This window comes from Bombina bombina, chromosome 6 (assembly GCF_027579735.1).
Source record: "Bombina bombina isolate aBomBom1 chromosome 6, aBomBom1.pri, whole genome shotgun sequence".
NCBI classification, from domain to species: domain Eukaryota; kingdom Metazoa; phylum Chordata; class Amphibia; order Anura; family Bombinatoridae; genus Bombina; species Bombina bombina.
In genome coordinates, this window is record NC_069504.1 from 253,287,166 (window position 1) to 253,303,518 (window position 16,353).

The following is a 16,353-nucleotide window of genomic DNA, read 5'->3' on the forward strand; positions in this document are numbered from 1 at the left end:
CATTATATCTGATTTCTGTTTATGCCATAGTCTACTCCCTTTCTCAGCTTCAGACCTATATTTCAGTCACTTTTAAGCACTATATTCCACTCATGTCTTCACGACGTTTCATGATTCATCTATCCTGTGGAACACTCTCCTTCAGTCTGTTGAACTCCCCTCCCCTTTATTTAAAGCTTTAAATGATATGTCAAAGCTGAATAACTAATCTGCATCTTGCCCTGTTGGGATTTATTAAAATAAATGGTAGAATACACTTTTGTATATGTAAAAATCCCAATAAGTATAGTTACCGTGCTTCGTTTTACAAGATATTTTACCATGCTAACTGACTCTTTTATACAGAATAATTTCGTTTTATTTTCAGAAATGTATTATTTTTTTCTTCTAGCACCTCCTCACACTACCTGTAAAGAAAAAAGAAAATGGAGGCCAGTTTATTGGAAAAAGCCAATGTCAGACAGTAGTAGTAGTGATGAAGAGGAAACCTCAAAAATGATCAACTCTAGTATGTGTTATGCCATTTAATATATACCCCACAAATGATTATGCAAATGTTTTTTGTTGTTATCTGTATAATGAATGTTTGACCTCCTTTGAATGCAGTTGCTCTTTGAAGCCATTAACTTATTGCAACAATTATTGAAGCTTTACTTAAAGGGACACTAAACTCAATTTTTATTTCATAATTCAGATAGAGAATACTATATTAAACATTCCAATTTACTTCTAATATCAAATTTGCTTTATTTTTTAGATATCCTTTGCTGAGGAAACAGCAATGCACATGGGGCATCTATGTGCAGCCACCAATCAACAGCTACTGAGCCTATCTAGATATGCTTTTAAGCAAAGAATATCAAGAGAATGAAGCAAATTAGATAATAGAAGTAAATTAGAAAGTGGTTTAAAATTGTATTCTCTTTCTAAATCATGAAAGAAAAAAAATTGGGTTTCATGTCCCTTTTAAACCTTTTTACTATTTTTAATGGTTAAATATGTTTTTCTATATTGACTGGCCCACAAGCCAGTTAATATAATTTCTACTAAACAAGATGAATAATGCAACAGCAGTTCAAAAGAATTACAGTTTAAATCAGGGCTTCCCAATATAAGGTCCATAGCCACGTGATTCTGCAGAGGATTTTGTTTGGTCCTCAACAAGAACAAATAGATCAGAAATTTAATGAAAAAGTAATTGCACATTTCCCATTAGGTAATGCACTTGATCCTAAGTAAATTCAGTTTTACAGTGTACCAGTTGATCTTACATTATAGTTTTTTTTATTTTTATATTACCGTGTCGTGATGAACCCTTTGCCCCTTCCATTTCCTATTCTGTAGTTAAGGGAGTGGTCCCACCTGCTCTCTACATAGTAGGGAATGCACTCTCCCGATTATTGCAGCTAATCCACATGAGCAAACCTATGCAGCATGCTTACATGCTGCCTGTTCTGTCCGGCAAAAGACCAACGCCTAGATTTAGAGTTTTGTCGGTAAAGACCCGCGTAGCTAACGCAGCTTTTTTCTTCTGTTAAGTGTGATCAGTCCACGGGTCATCATTACTTCTGGGATATTACTCCTCCCCAACAGGAAGTGCAAGAGGATTCACCCAGCAGAGCTGCATATAGCTCCTCCCCTCTACGTCACTCCCAGTCATTCTCTTGCACCCAACGACTAGATAGGATGTGTGAGAGGACTATGGTGATTATACTTAGTTTTATATCTTCAATCAAAAGTTTATTTTAAAATAGCACCGGAGTGTGTTATTACCTCTCTGGCAGAGTTTGAAGAAGAATCTACCAGAGTTTTTGCTATGATTTTAGCCGGAGTAGTTAAGATCATATTGCTGTTTCTCGGCCATCTGAGGAGAGGTAAACTTCAGATCAGGGGACAGCGGGCAGATGAATCTGCATAGAGGTATGTAGCAGCTTTTATTTTCTGACAATGGAATTGATGAGAAAATCCTGCCATACCGATATAATGTCATGTATGTATACTTTACACTTCAGTATTCTGGGGAATGGTACTTCACTAGAATTACACTGTAAGAAGTACATAAAGCTGTTTAATAACTAGAAATTATGTTTAACGTTTTTGCTGGAATGTAAAATCGTTTTCATTTGCTGAGGTACTGAGTGAATAAATGTTTGGGCACTATTTTTCCACTTGGCAGTTGCTTAATCTTTTTTCTGACAGTTTCTGTTCTCTCTCACTGCTGTGTGTGAGGGGGAGGGGCCGTTTTTTGGCGCTTTTGCTACGCATCAAATATTTCAGTCAGCAGCTCATTGTATTTCCTGCATGATCCAAGAGGGTCAGTACATGACCACTGTAGATTTAAAAGATGCCTACCTTCACATACCGATTCACAAAGATCATTACCGGTACCTAAGGTTTGCCTTCCTAGACAGGCATTACCAGTTTGTGGCTCTTCCATTCGGATTGGCTACAGCTCCAAGAATCTTCACAAAGGTTCTGGGTGCTCTTCTGGCGGTACTAAGACCGCGGGGAATCTCGGTAGCTCCATACCTAGACGACATTCTGATTCAAGCTTCAAGCTTTCAAACTGCCAAGTCTCATACAGAGTTAGTACTGGCATTTCTAAGGTCACATGGATGGAAGGTGAACGAAAAGAAAAGTTCACTCGTTCCACTCACAAGAGTTCCCTTCCTGGGGACTCTTATAGATTCTGTAGAAATGAAGATTTACCTGACAGAGGACAGGCTAACAAGACTTCAAAGTGCTTGCCGCACCCTTCATTCCATTCAACACCCGTCAGTGGCTCATTGCATGGAGGTAATCGGCTTAATGGTAGCGGCAATGGACATAGTACCCTTTGCACGCTTACACCTCAGACCACTGCAACTGTGCATGCTAAGTCAGTGGAATGGGGATTACTCAGACTTATCCCCTTCTCTGAATCTGGATCAAGAGACCAGAAATTCTCTTCTATGGTGGCTTTCTCGGCCACATCTGTCCAGGGGGATGCCATTCAGCAGACCAGACTGGACAATTGTAACAACAGACGCCAGCCTTCTAGGTTGGGGTGCCGTCTGGAATTCTCTGAAGGCTCAGGGACAATGGAGTCAGGAGGAGAGTCTCCTGCCAATAAACATTCTGGAATTGAGAGCAGTTCTCAATGCCCTCCTGGCTTGGCCCCAGTTGACAACTCGGGGGTTCATCAGGTTTCAGTCGGACAACATCACGACTGTAGCTTACATCAACCATCAGGGAGGGACAAGAAGCTCCCTAGCTATGATGGAAGTATCAAAGATAATTCGCTGGGCAGAGTCTCACTCTTGCCACCTGTCAGCAATCCACATCCCGGGAGTGGAGAACTGGGAGGCGGATTTCTTAAGTCGTCAGACTTTTCATCCGGGGGAGTGGGAACTCCATCCGGAGGTCTTTGCCCAAATACTTCGACGTTGGGGCAAACCAGAGATAGATCTCATGGCGTCTCGACAGAACGCCAAGCTTCCTCGTTACGGGTCCAGATCCAGGGATCCAGGAGCAGTCCTGATAGATGCCCTGACAGCACCTTGGGACTTCAGGATGGCTTACGTGTTTCCACCCTTCCCGATGCTTCCTCGATTGATTGCCAGAATCAAACGAGAGAGCATCAGTGATTCTAATAGCTCCTGCGTGGCCACGCAGGACTTGGTATGCAGACCTGGTGGACATGTCATCCTGTCCACCTTGGTCTCTACCTCTGAAACAGGACCTTCTGATACAGGGTCCCTTCAAACATCAAAATCTAACTTCTCTGAAGCTGACTGCTTGGAAATTGAACGCTTGATCAAGACGTGGGTTTTCTGAGTCAGTTATTGATACCTTAATACAGGCTAGGATGCCTGTTACCAGAAAGATTTACCATAAGATATGGCGTAAATACCTATATTGGTGTGAATCCAAAGGTTACTCTTGGAGTAAGGTTAGGATTCCTAGGATATTGTCTTTTCTACAAGAAGGTTTAGAAAAGGGTTTATCTGCTAGTTCATTAAAGGGACAGATCTCAGCTCTGTCCATTCTGTTACACAAACGTCTGTCAGAAGTTCCTGACGTCCAGGCTTTTTGTCAGGCTTTGGCCAGGATTAAGCCTGTGTTTAAAACTGTTGCTCCACCATGGAGTTTAAACCTTGTTCTTAATGTTTTACAGGGCGTTCCGTTTGAACCCCTTCATTCCATTGATATAAAGTTGTTATCTTGGAAAGTTCTATTTTTAATGGCTATTTCCTCGGCTCGAAGAGTCTCTGAATTATCAGCCTTACATTGTGATTCTCCTTATTTGATTTTTCATTCGGATAAGGTAGTTCTGCGTACTAAACCTGGGTTCTTACCTAAGGTAGTTACTAACAGGAATATCAATCAAGAGATTGTTGTTCCTTCCTTGTGCCCAAATCCTTCTTCGAAGAAGGAACGTCTACTGCACAACCTGGATGTAGTCCGTGCTCTAAAATTTTACTTACAGGCAACTAAGGAATTTCGACAAACGTCTTCTCTGTTTGTCGTTTACTCTGGGCAGAGGAGAGGTCAAAAAGCTTCTGCTACCTCTCTTTCTTTTTGGCTTCGTAGCATAATTCGTTTAGCTTATGAGACTGCTGGGCAGCAGCCTCCTGAAAGAATTACAGCTCATTCTACTAGAGCTGTGGCTTCCACTTGGGCCTTCAAGAATGAGGCCTCTGTTGAGCAGATTTGCAAGGCTGCAACTTGGTCTTCGCTTCATACTTTTTCCAAATTTTACAAATTTGACACTTTTGCTTCATCGGAGGCTATTTTTGGGAGAAAGGTTCTTCAGGCAGTGGTTCCTTCTGTATAAAGAGCCTGCCTATCCCTCCCGTCATCCGTGTACTTTTGCTTTGGTATTGGTATCCCAGAAGTAATGATGACCCGTGGACTGATCACACTTAACAGAAGAAAACATAATTTATGCTTACCTGATAAATTCCTTTCTTCTGTAGTGTGATCAGTCCACGGCCCGCCCTGTTTTTAAGGCAGGTAAATATTTTTTAATTTATACTCCAGTCACAACTTCACCCTTGGCTTTTCCTTTCTCGTTGGTCCTTGGTCGAATGACTGGGAGTGACGTAGAGGGGAGGAGCTATATGCAGCTCTGCTGGGTGAATCCTCTTGCACTTCCTGTTGGGGAGGAGTAATATCCCAGAAGTAATGATGACCCGTGGACTGATCACACTACAGAAGAAAGGAATTTATCAGGTAAGCATAAATTATGTTTTTCCTACCGCTGCTCCCAAACAACGCTGGTATTGAGAGTTGGCTGAGGGGGCTGCGTTAGGCTCCAAAAAGGGTGTGATGAGCCAAATGTACCGCCACTTCAACCCTCAATACCAGCGTTGCTTACGGTAGCGGTAAGCTGCCAAAATGTGCTCGTCCACGATATCCCCATAGGAAACAATGGGGCAGTTTTGGATGAAAAAAACCTAACACCTTTTAAAAAGCAGCGTTAAGCTCCCAACGCAGCCACATTGTTTCCTATGGGGAAACACTTTCTAAGTCTATACCTGAACACCCCTAACCTTACACTTATTAAGCCCTAATCTGCCGCCCCCTGCATTATATTATTAACCCCTAATCTGCCGCTCCGTACACAACGCCGCCACCTACATTATAGCTATGAACCCCTAATCTGCTGCCCCCAACATCGCCGACACCTACATTATATTTATTAACCCCTTATCTGTCTCCCCACACACCCCCCCCCCCCCCCAACGTCGCCGCTACCTACCTAGACTTATTAACCCCTAATCTGCCGACCGGACTTCGCCGCCACTATAATAAATGTATTAACCCCTAAACCACCGCACTCCCGCCTCGCAAACCCTATAATAGTATTAACCCCTAATTTGCCCTCCCTAACATCGCCGCCACCTAACTTCAAGTATTAACCCCTAATCTGCCAACCGGACCTCGCCGCTACTATAATAAATGTATTAACCCCTAAAGCTAACCCTAACACCCCCCTAAGTTAAATATAATTTTAATGTAACGAAATAAATTAACTCTTATTAACTAAAGTATTCCTATTTAAAGCTAAATACTTACCTGTAAAATAAACCCTAAGCTAGCTACAATATAACTAATAATTATATTGTAGCTATTTTAGGATTTATATTTATTTTACAGGCAACTTTGTATTTATTTTAACTAGGTACAATAGCTATTAAATAGTTATTCACTATTTAATAGCTACCTAGTTAAAATAATTACAAAATTACCTGTAAAAGAAATCCTAACCTAAGTTACAATTAAACCTAACACTACACTATCAATAAATTAAATAAATTAACTACAATTACATACAATTAAATAAACTAAACTAAATTACAAAAAATAAAAAGATGACAAGAATATTATGCTAATTACACCTACTCTAAGCCCCCTAATAAAATAAAAAAGCCCCCCAAAATAATAAAGGTCCCTATCCTATTCTAAATTAAAAAGTAACCAGCTCTTTCACCAGCCTTTAAAAGGGCTTTTTGCGGGGCATGCCCCAAAGTCATCAGCTCTTTTGCCTGTAAAAAAAAAATACAACCCCCACCACCCACATACCCCTACTCTAACCCAAACCCCCCTTAAATAAACCTAACACTACCCCCTGAAGATCTCCCTACCTTGAGTCGTGTTCACCCAGCCGGGCCAAAGTCTTCATCCGATGGGGCAGAAGAGGACATCCAGACCGGCAGAAGTCTTCATCTTATCTAGGCAGAAGAGGACATCCGGACCGGACCGGCAGACATCTTCATCCAAGCGGCATCTTCTATCTTCATCCGTCCGACGAGGAGCGGCTCCATCTTCAAGACCTCCGACGCGGAACATCCTCCTTCCCCGACGAATGAAGGTTCCTTTAAGTGACGTCATCCAAGATGGCGTCCCTCGAATTCCGATTGGCTGATAGTATTCTTTCAGCCAATCGGAATTAAGGTAGGATAATCTGATTGGCTGATTGAATCAGCCAATCAGATTGAGCTCGCATTCTATTGGCTGATCGGAACAGCCAATAGAATGCGAGCTCAATCTGATTGGCGGATTGGATCAGCCAATCGGATTGAACTTGAATCTGATTGGCTGATTCAATCAGCCAATCAGATTTTTCCTACCTTAATTCCGATTGGCTGATAGAATCCTATCAGCCAATCGGAATTCGAGGTACGCCATCTTGGATGACGTCACTTAAAGGAACTTTCATTCGTCGGGTAGTCGTCTGGGAAGGAGGATGTTCCGCGCCGGAGGTCTTGAAGATGGAGCCGCTCCTCATCGGATGGATGAAGATAGAAGATGTTGCTTGGATGAAGATGTCTGCCGGTCCGGATGTCCTCTTCTGCCCGGATAGGATGAAGACTTCTGCCGGTCTGGATGTCCTCTTCTGCCCCATCGGATGAAGACTTCGGCCCGGCTGGGTGAACTCGACTCAAGGTAGGGAGATCTTCAGGGGGTAGTGTTAGGTTTATTTAAGGGGGGTTTGGGTTAGAGTAGGGGTATGTGGGTGGTGGGTTTTTAATGTTGGGGGGGGGGTTGTATTTTTTTTTTACAGGCAGAAGAGCTGATGACTTTGGGGCATGCCCCGCAAAAGCCCTTTTAAGGGCTGGTAAAAGAGCTGGTTACTTTTTTATTTAGAATAGGGTAGGGACCTTTATTATTTTGGGGGGCTTTTTTATTTTATTAGGGGGCTTAGAGTAGGTGTAATTAGCCTAATATTCTTGTAATCTTTTTTTATTTTTTGTAATTTAGTTTAGTGTATTTAATTGTATGTAATTGTAGTTAATTTATTTAATTAATTTATTGATAGTGTAGTGTTAGGTTTAATTGTAACTTAGGTTAGGATTTTTTTTACAAGTAGTTTTGTAATTATTTTAACTAGGTAGCTATTAATTAGTAAATAACTATTTAATAGCTATTGTACCTAGTTAAAATAAATACAAAGTTGCCTGTAAAATAAATATAAATCCTAAAATAGCTACAATATAATTATTAGTTATATTGTAGGTAGCTTAGGATTTATTTTACAGGTAAGTATTTAGTTTTAAATAGGAATACTTTATTTAATAAGAGTTAATTTATTTTGTTAGATTAAAATTATATTTATTTAGGGGGGTGTTAGGGTTATGGTTAGACTTAGCTTTAGGGGTTAATACATTTATTAGAGTAGTGGCGAGGTCCGGTCGGCAGATTAGGGGTTAATAAGTGTAGGTAAGGTAGCGGCGACTTTGGGGGGGCAGATTAGGGGTTAATAAATATAATATAGGGGTCGGCGGTGTAAGGGGCAGCAGATTAGGGGTTCATAGGGATAATGTAGGTTGCAGTGATGTGCGGTCGGCAGATTAGGGGTTAAAAATATTTATTATAGTGGCAGCGATGTGGGGGGGACCTTGCTTTAGGGGTACATAGGTAGTTTATGGGTGTTAGTGTACTTTAGAGCACGGTAGTTAAGAGCATTATAAACCGGCGTTAGCCCATAAAGCTCTTAACTACTGACTTTTTTTGGCGTTGGCAGTCTTGTCGGTAGAGGGTGTACCGCTCACTTCAGCCAAGACTCTAAATTCCAGCGTTAGGAAGATCCCATTGAAAAGATAGGATACGCAATTGGCGTAAGGGGATCTGCGGTATGGAAAAGTCGCGGTTTGAAAGTGAGCGTTAGACCCTTTCCTGCCTGACTGTAAATACCAGTGGGCGGCCTAAAGCAGCGTTAGGAGCCCTTAACGCTGCTTTTGACGGCTACCGCAGAACTCAAAATCTAGGTGCAAATGTTGCTCAATGTCACACTACCCTTTGAAGTAAGCCAGCATGATTAGGTGAGCACTACAAACCTCACCCAAAGAAAAAAAATTGAGGGGATGTTAGGAGAGGGGGGTGTAAAAAAAAAAAGCTAATAATGTAAGATAAATTATAATAATGTATTTGCATGCTAAAGGAAAAAAAAATATATACAGATTTATGAAACACAAGACAAAGATTAATAATCTAGTGAGCAACATTATAAATGTTACCATCACTTTAAACGGACATTCCATTCAAAATTGGAATCCACATGGATGCATTTCAGTTTTGAATTCGAAGAATTTTTGTAACACGTATTAGCAAAAACACTTCTAATAAAAGCTATATCTGTTTCAAAAATGTATTTAAGTATGCACTATGTTACCAGCATTTTAAAGACAGCCTAAGGTGCTTGTACCATCTGCTAATGACTCAATTTGTTAATTGCTAACATGAGACAAGCCCCACTTGTGCTCTGAGCAGCTGCAGTATTTAAAATGCTGGTGCACTGAGAATAGCTCAGCTTTACATGCAAGTGCAGAGAAAAATGTTAACACTAAAACAGTGATAACTTTTGCTAGAAGCATTTTTGCCAATTCATGTATATTGCAATTTGCAAATATGTTTTTATTTAAAGATGTAATTCATGTGCATTTAAATTTTGACCAGTGTCCCCTTAAGCATATGAATTTCAAACAAATTTTTTTAAAATTTGAGTACCATTTAGTCAAATTCAGTAAACTCCTTTCCAAAGGAGTTTTGCATTTGATTATTGAACATTATCCGTAAGCAGAGTAGTAAAATTCCAACCAGTCTATGCAAAGGCAGGTGAAAGGCTAGCATATTCTAAATGTCTTACTCTTGCTACTGTTATTTTTCAGAACCTAAAGCAAAATTACTTACCCAAGATGCGGTCGTCACCCCTGACGATATAAGATATTTCACAAATGAAACTGATGACATTTCTAACCTGGAAGCAAGTGTGCTTGAAAATCCACAAGATATACAGCTTTGGGTCAAGTTAACGTACAAGTACTTGAATCAGAATGAGGGGTAGGTACTGCTTCCATTTAATAGACCAGTTTTTTAAATCTTTGCCATGTTAATTGTTAGATGTTTTCCATCTAAAGGGGAGGAGAGTCCACGGCTTCATTACTGTTGGGAATTAAGAATATGGCCACCAGGAGGAGGCAAAAGACACCCAAGCCAAAGGCTTAAATACTCGTTCCACTTCCCTCATCCCGCAGTCATTCTTTGTCTTTCGTCACAGGATGGGGCTATCTCTACTATTGCGAAGTGGACAACTATTCTCCTCGTTTAAAGAGCCCATAGTTAAAAAGCTGGGAAACATGTTGAGAAAGTTGTTTCAGCACACAGGGTTTGTTTTTCAGCTGGCAGCGGCGGTCGCTGGAGCTGCAACATATTGGATCCCTGTGTGAAATTGTCGAAGGGGAGACTTCCATCGACGAGATACAGTATATGATTAAGGCGCTGAAGGTCGCCAATTCTTTCATCTGTGATGTCAATATGCAAATTATTCGCCTGAACGATACAGTGTCAGGTTTTTCCGTTTTAGCTTGCAGGGCTCTGTGGCTTAAGTCTTGGTCTGCGGACATGACCTCTAAGTCGAGGCTTTTGTCCTTGCCTTTTCAAGGAAAATTCTATTTAGTTCAGGATTGAATTCGATCATATCCACGGCAAGGGAGCTTTCCTACCGCAGGATAAGAAGGCTAAGCCTAAAGGATCTACTTTTCGTCCCTTTCGTGCATATAAGGCACAGCGCCAGCAGCCCGCCGTGAAAGCGTATCAATCCAAGGGAACTTTGAAACCGGCTCAATCTTGGAATTAGTCTAAGCAAGAAGCCTGCCGAGACGAAGTTGGCATGAAGGGGCAGCCCCCGACCGGTCTCCGGACCAAGTAGGGGGCAGATTATCTCTCTTCTCAGAGGCCTTGTTGCAGGACGTTCAGGACCCTTGGGTTCTGGAAGTTGTCACCCAGGGTTACAGGATGGGGTTCAGATCCCATCTGCCCAGGGGGAGATTCCTCCAGTCAAATCTGTCTTCTTGAGTGTGTGAGAGAGATCTTGCCTCCCTCCGTGTTATCGTACCAGTACCCCAAGCAGAGAGGGGTCTAGGGTACTATTTCAATCTGTGGTTCCAAAGAAGGAGGGCATGTTCCGCCCGATTTTGGACCTAAACTGTTTGAACAAGTTTCTGAGTGTTCCATTGTTCAAAATGGAAACGATCAGATCTATCCTGCCTCTAGTTCAAGAGGGGGCAGTTCATGACAACTATAGACTTGGACGCTTGCCTTCATGTGCCAATTCATAGGGACCACTTCCAGTTCCTAAGATTTGCGTTTCTGGACCAACACTTCCAGTTTGTGGCCCTTCCCTTTGGTCTGGCGACGGCCCTGAGAGTCTTCTGGGGCGCTTCTTGCAGTGGCCAGATCCAGGGGCATTGCTGCGGCGCCCTACCTGGACAACATCCTAGTTCAGGCGCCGTTGAGGGCTGTTCTTCTTTTGCTTCAATCTCACGGTTAGATCAACTCAGGAAAAAGTTCCTGGGCACGATAATAGACTCTGTCTATGACAATATTTCTCAGATCAGCGGCGCAGGAAGCTTGCATCCACCTGTCTTGCCCTTCAGTCCTCCCCAAGCCCCCCGGTGGCTCACTGTATGGAGGCGATAGGTCTCATGGTTTCAAGCATAGACGTCATCCCATTCTCCAGGTTCCATCTCAGACCTCTTCAGTTGTGCATGTTGAGACAGTGGAACGGCGATCATTTAGATCTTTCACAGCTGATATCCATGGATGTTCGGACTCGGATCTCCCTCTCTTGGTGGATTCGTCCGGAGCAGCTGTCCATGGGTTCATCCTTCTTGAGACCGTCCTGGGAGATTGTAACCACGGACGCCAGTCTGGCAGGACGGGGAGCTGTTTGGGGTGCCAGGATGGCACAAGGAAAGTGGTCCGGGAGGAGTCTCTCCTTCCGATAAACATCCTGGAACTCTGAGCGATTTACAATTCTCTAAAGGCATGGCCTTCTCTGGGGTTGTTTAGCTTCATCAAATTCCAAACCGACAAAATTACCTCGGTGGCTTACATCAACCATCAGGTGGGTACGAGGAGCTCCCTAGCAATGAGGGAGATGTCTTGGATCTTGGAGTGGGGGGAGTCCCACAGCTGCTCGCTCTCAGCGATTCACATTCCAGGTGTGGACAACTGGGAAGCGGACTTTCTCAGCAGACAATCTTTCCATCCGGGGGAATGGTCTCTTCACCCGAGTTGTTTGTGTAGATTTGTCGCTGATGGGGGAACGCCGGAGATAGATCTCATGGCGTCGAGACTCAATTGCAAGCTACCCCGATATGGGTCGAGGTCAAGGGACCTGCAGGCAGAGCTGATAGATGCCTTAGCGGTACCTTGGGGGTTCAGCCTAGCTTACTTTTTTCCACCGTTACCACTTCTACCTCGTGTAGTGGCATGCATTAAACAGGAACGGGCCTTGGCCATTCCGATTGCTCCTTTGTGCTTGCGGAGGACGTGGTTTACGGATCTGGTGGGGATGTCATCCTCTCCACCGTGATGGTTTCCCTGTCGCAGGGATCTGCTAGAACAGCAGGGCTCTTTTCAACATCGAAATCTAGATTCTCTGAGGCTGACTGCGTGGAGATTGAACGCCTAGTCTTGGCCAAGAGAGGCTTTTCTGAAAGGGTGATTGATACACTGGTTCACGCAAGGAAGCCAGTCACTCTTCGCATCTACCATAAGGTGTGAAGGACTTACTTGTCTTGGTGTGAGATGCATGGATATCCTTGGCACAGAATGAAGGTATCCAGGATCCTGTCCTTTGTCCAAGAGGGTTTGGAAAAGGGTCTTGCCGCCAGTTCCTTGAAGGGACAAATTTCGGCATTTTCGGTTTTGTTACTTAGGAGACTCGCTGAGCTCCCTGACATTCAATCCTTTGTTCAGGCTCTGTCTAGAGAGAGGCCTGTCTTTAACAGTCTGCTCCCCAAGGTATTGCAGAGGGTTCTGTTTGAGCCTATGCATTCCATTGACATTAAGATTGTGTCCTGGATGGTTCGCTTCCTGTTGGCTATTGCATCGGCACGCAGAGTATCTGAACTGGCTGCCTTGCAAAGTGAGCCTCCTTATCTGGTGTTTCATACGGATAAGGCTGTGCTTCGCACTGTTTTGGGGTTTCTTCCCAAGGTAGTTTCTAACCGTAACATAAATCAGGAAATAGTTGTTCCTTCTTCTAAGGAGCGGTTACTTCATAACCTGGATGTGGTACGTGCCTTGAAGTTTTATTTTCAGGCTACAAAGGATTTCAGGCAGTCTACATCTCTTTGTGGTGTATTCTGGGAAGCGCAAGGGGCAAAGGGCCTCTGCTACTTTGTCCTTTTGGTTGAGGTTTGATTCACTTGGCCTATGAGACAGCGGGACATAAGCCGCCTCAGAGGATCACGGCTCATTCAACTAGAGCTGTGGCTTCGTCTTGGGACTTCAAAAATGAGGCCTCTATGGAGCAAATTTGTAAGGCGGCTACCTGGTCCTCCTTACACACTTTTACAAAGTTTTACAAATTTTACGTTTTTGCTTCTGCGGAAGCAGTTTTTGGGAGAGAGGTTTTGCAGGCTTTGGTGCCCTCAGATTAGGGTCTGCCTTTTTACCCTCCCGGCTTCATTCAGTGTCCTCTAGAGCTTGGGTATTTGTTCCTGACAGTAATAAAGGAAGCCGTGGACTCTCCTCCTCTTTAGATGGAAAACATAAATTATGCTTACCTTATAATTTTATTTCCATCGAGGGGAGGAGAGTCCACGGCTCCCGCCCGTATCTCCGATGGGTGGAACTAAATTTATTTATCTTCTGGCACTATTTATACCCTGATATTTCTCCTACGTTTGACTGGGGGATGAGGGAAGTGGGGGAGGTATTTAAGCCTTTGGCTGGGTTGTCTTTGCCTCCTCCTGGTGGCCAGGTTCTTAATTCCCAACAGTAATGAATGAAGCCATGGACTCTCCTCACACTGATGAAAATGAAATTATCAGGTAAGCATAATTTGTTTCTAATGACACGATGAGTCCACGGATCATCTAATTACTATTAAGAATATCACTCCTGCCCAGCATGAGGCGGCAAAGAGCACCTCCCTTCCCTCCATCCTCAGTCATTCTCTTTGCCTACGTTAGAGCAAGGAAGTGGTAAAGTTAGGTTTTAGAATGAAGATTCTTCAAGCAAGTATGTATTATTTTTTAAGTAGTGCAAGATTGTGCTGCTTTGTTCTAGGGTGTAGCCGTAGTCCATATCAGTCTCTTCAGTAGAGCAGTGGTGGCTTTAGAGCCATTGGAACTTGTGGGGTATAGTCGTCACTGCACCTCCCATATACTAATGCTGCCCTATTTTCTAAAGCCCGAGTAAGATTATTCAGTCTTTGCATTTTTTTTCCACAGGTCCATGTGAGGGATCATGCCTCTCAAACCTAGTGAGCTGCCTTGCTGCCGGGCAGATTTATAAAGGTAAGTACTGACTTTTTATTTTCTGGGAACGTTATTCAGAATAAAAGATGGCACTTTAAAAGAAATTAATCAAATTTGGGACAAAATGAAAAGTTCTCCTATGACTTGGAGAATATTTTATTACGGGCAGTTATAGCAGGCACTGGGGACGAGGAGCAGACTCGGAGGTGGTGTTTTTTTACTTTAGTAATGATACAACGGCATTACTATACTTTTGGTCAGAGGGAAGTTTTTTTCTTCTAACGCCCACGATGGGAGGGGTTAACGGAAGCGGCAAATTTTATTGCGCACTTCTCCCTCATACTTCCTGTGTTCTGTTTCAAGGAAAACTTTGTCACAGTTTTTGGCCGTATTACGGATTTCAATTGACAGAATAAAGAGGTTGAGTCTGGATCATCTAACCGTGTATACACTCCGGTGTTAGGCAGATAAGCACCTCAGCAAAGTATTTAATTTTTCCTTATGTTACTTTATTATTTTGCTGGAAATAAAGCAGTTTATTTTTAAAAATTTAAAGGAACAGTAACGTTTTTTTTGTGAGGTATTTTCTTAATAAAATATCAGTTATTTATCTTGTTATTCAGTTTGTTGGTGAATAAAGATGGACTAAGAGGCCCTGCAAGATGTTACATGTTCTTTGTTTTGATGCTAATGTTGAACCACCAATCCCTTTCTGTTCCTCATGTATTGATAGAACTTTACATTACAGGGATAGACTTTTTTTCTGAGCCAACATTGTCTAGGGCGGATGCTGTTAAGGAGTCTTCTGACAGTGTTCAAGATATGCCGCAGCTTTCTCCTCATATGTCCCAAAATTTATCAGCCACTCTTCCAGTCAGAGGAGAATCAGGGTATGCCGCCAAATTCTCCCCAAACGTCACAACCTTTAAAGCCACCCAAGCGACGCCGGGTTCTTCAACCGCGTCTGATTCATTTACCCTGCAGGATATGACTGCAGTTATGTCAACTACCCTTACAGAGGTATTATCTAAGTTGCCAGTGTTACAGGGCAAACTCAGCAAGACAGAAGTCAATGTGAATACTGAGTCCTCTGATGCTTTGTTAGCTATTTCCGATGTACCCTCACAGGGATCTGATTTTGGGGGTCAGGGAACTTCTGTCTGAGGGGGAACTTTCCAATTCGGGAAGTGGGTTGCCTCAGACTTAAGCTTGAACACCTCCGCCTGTTACTTCGGGAGGTTTTAGTGACTCTGGATGACTGTGAATCTATTGTGGTACCACCAGAGAAATTGTGTAAAATGGACAAATACTTAGAGGTACCTGCTTACACTGATGTTTTTCCGTTTCCTAAGAGAATTTCTGAGATTATTAAGAGGGAATGGGACAGACCGGGTATCCCGTTCTCACCTTCGCCTAATTTTAAGAAAATGTATCCCATATCTGACACTGTTCGGGACTCTTGGCAAACAGTCCCTAAGGTGGAGGGAGCTATATCTACCCTGGCTAAGCGTACAACTATTCCTATTGAGGACAGTTGTGCTTTCAAAGACCCTATGGATAAAAAATTGGAGGGTTTCTAAAGAAACTGTTTATTCATCAGGGTTTCCTTTTACAACCGACGGCCTGCATTGTGCCAGTTACCACTGCGGCGGCCTTCTGGTTTAATGCATTAGAGGAGTCCCTTAAGACGGAGACTCCTTTAGAGGATATTTTAGATAGAATTAAGGCTCTTAAGCTGGCTAATTCTTTTATTACAGATGCCGCCTTTCAAATTGCCAAATTGGCGGCTAAGAATGACGTATTTGCCATTTTAGCGCGTAGAGCATTATGGTTAAAATCATGGTCTGCTAATGTGTCATCTAAGTCAAAGCTTTTGGCTATACCTTTCAAGGGAAAAACCCTATTCAGGCCTGACTTGAAAGAAATCATTTTTGACATTACGGGAGTTAAGGGTCATCTCCTACCTCAGGATAGAACTGCTAAACTTTCGGAACTTTAAAGGAGCCTCCTCTTCTTCCTCTTCTTCTGCCAAGCAGGAAGGGAATTTTGCTCAGGCCAAGTCCTTCTGGAGACCCAAACATGCTTGGAACAAGGGTAA

The 16,353-nt window shown here is 42.8% G+C and overlaps 1 protein-coding gene across 3 annotated transcripts in view; it reads left to right on the plus strand.

The window, feature by feature from the left end:
* Positions 1 to 16,353, plus strand: part of ZFC3H1 (zinc finger C3H1-type containing) — a 635,174-nt gene that overhangs the window by 360,794 nt on the left and 258,027 nt on the right. For all 3 annotated transcript variants that reach the window (XM_053716781.1, XM_053716782.1, XM_053716783.1), the window contains 2 exons: positions 392 to 508; positions 9,654 to 9,825. In XM_053716781.1, coding sequence (XP_053572756.1) covers positions 392 to 508; positions 9,654 to 9,825 — 289 coding nt within the window. The remainder of the gene's footprint in view (positions 1 to 391; positions 509 to 9,653; positions 9,826 to 16,353) is intronic.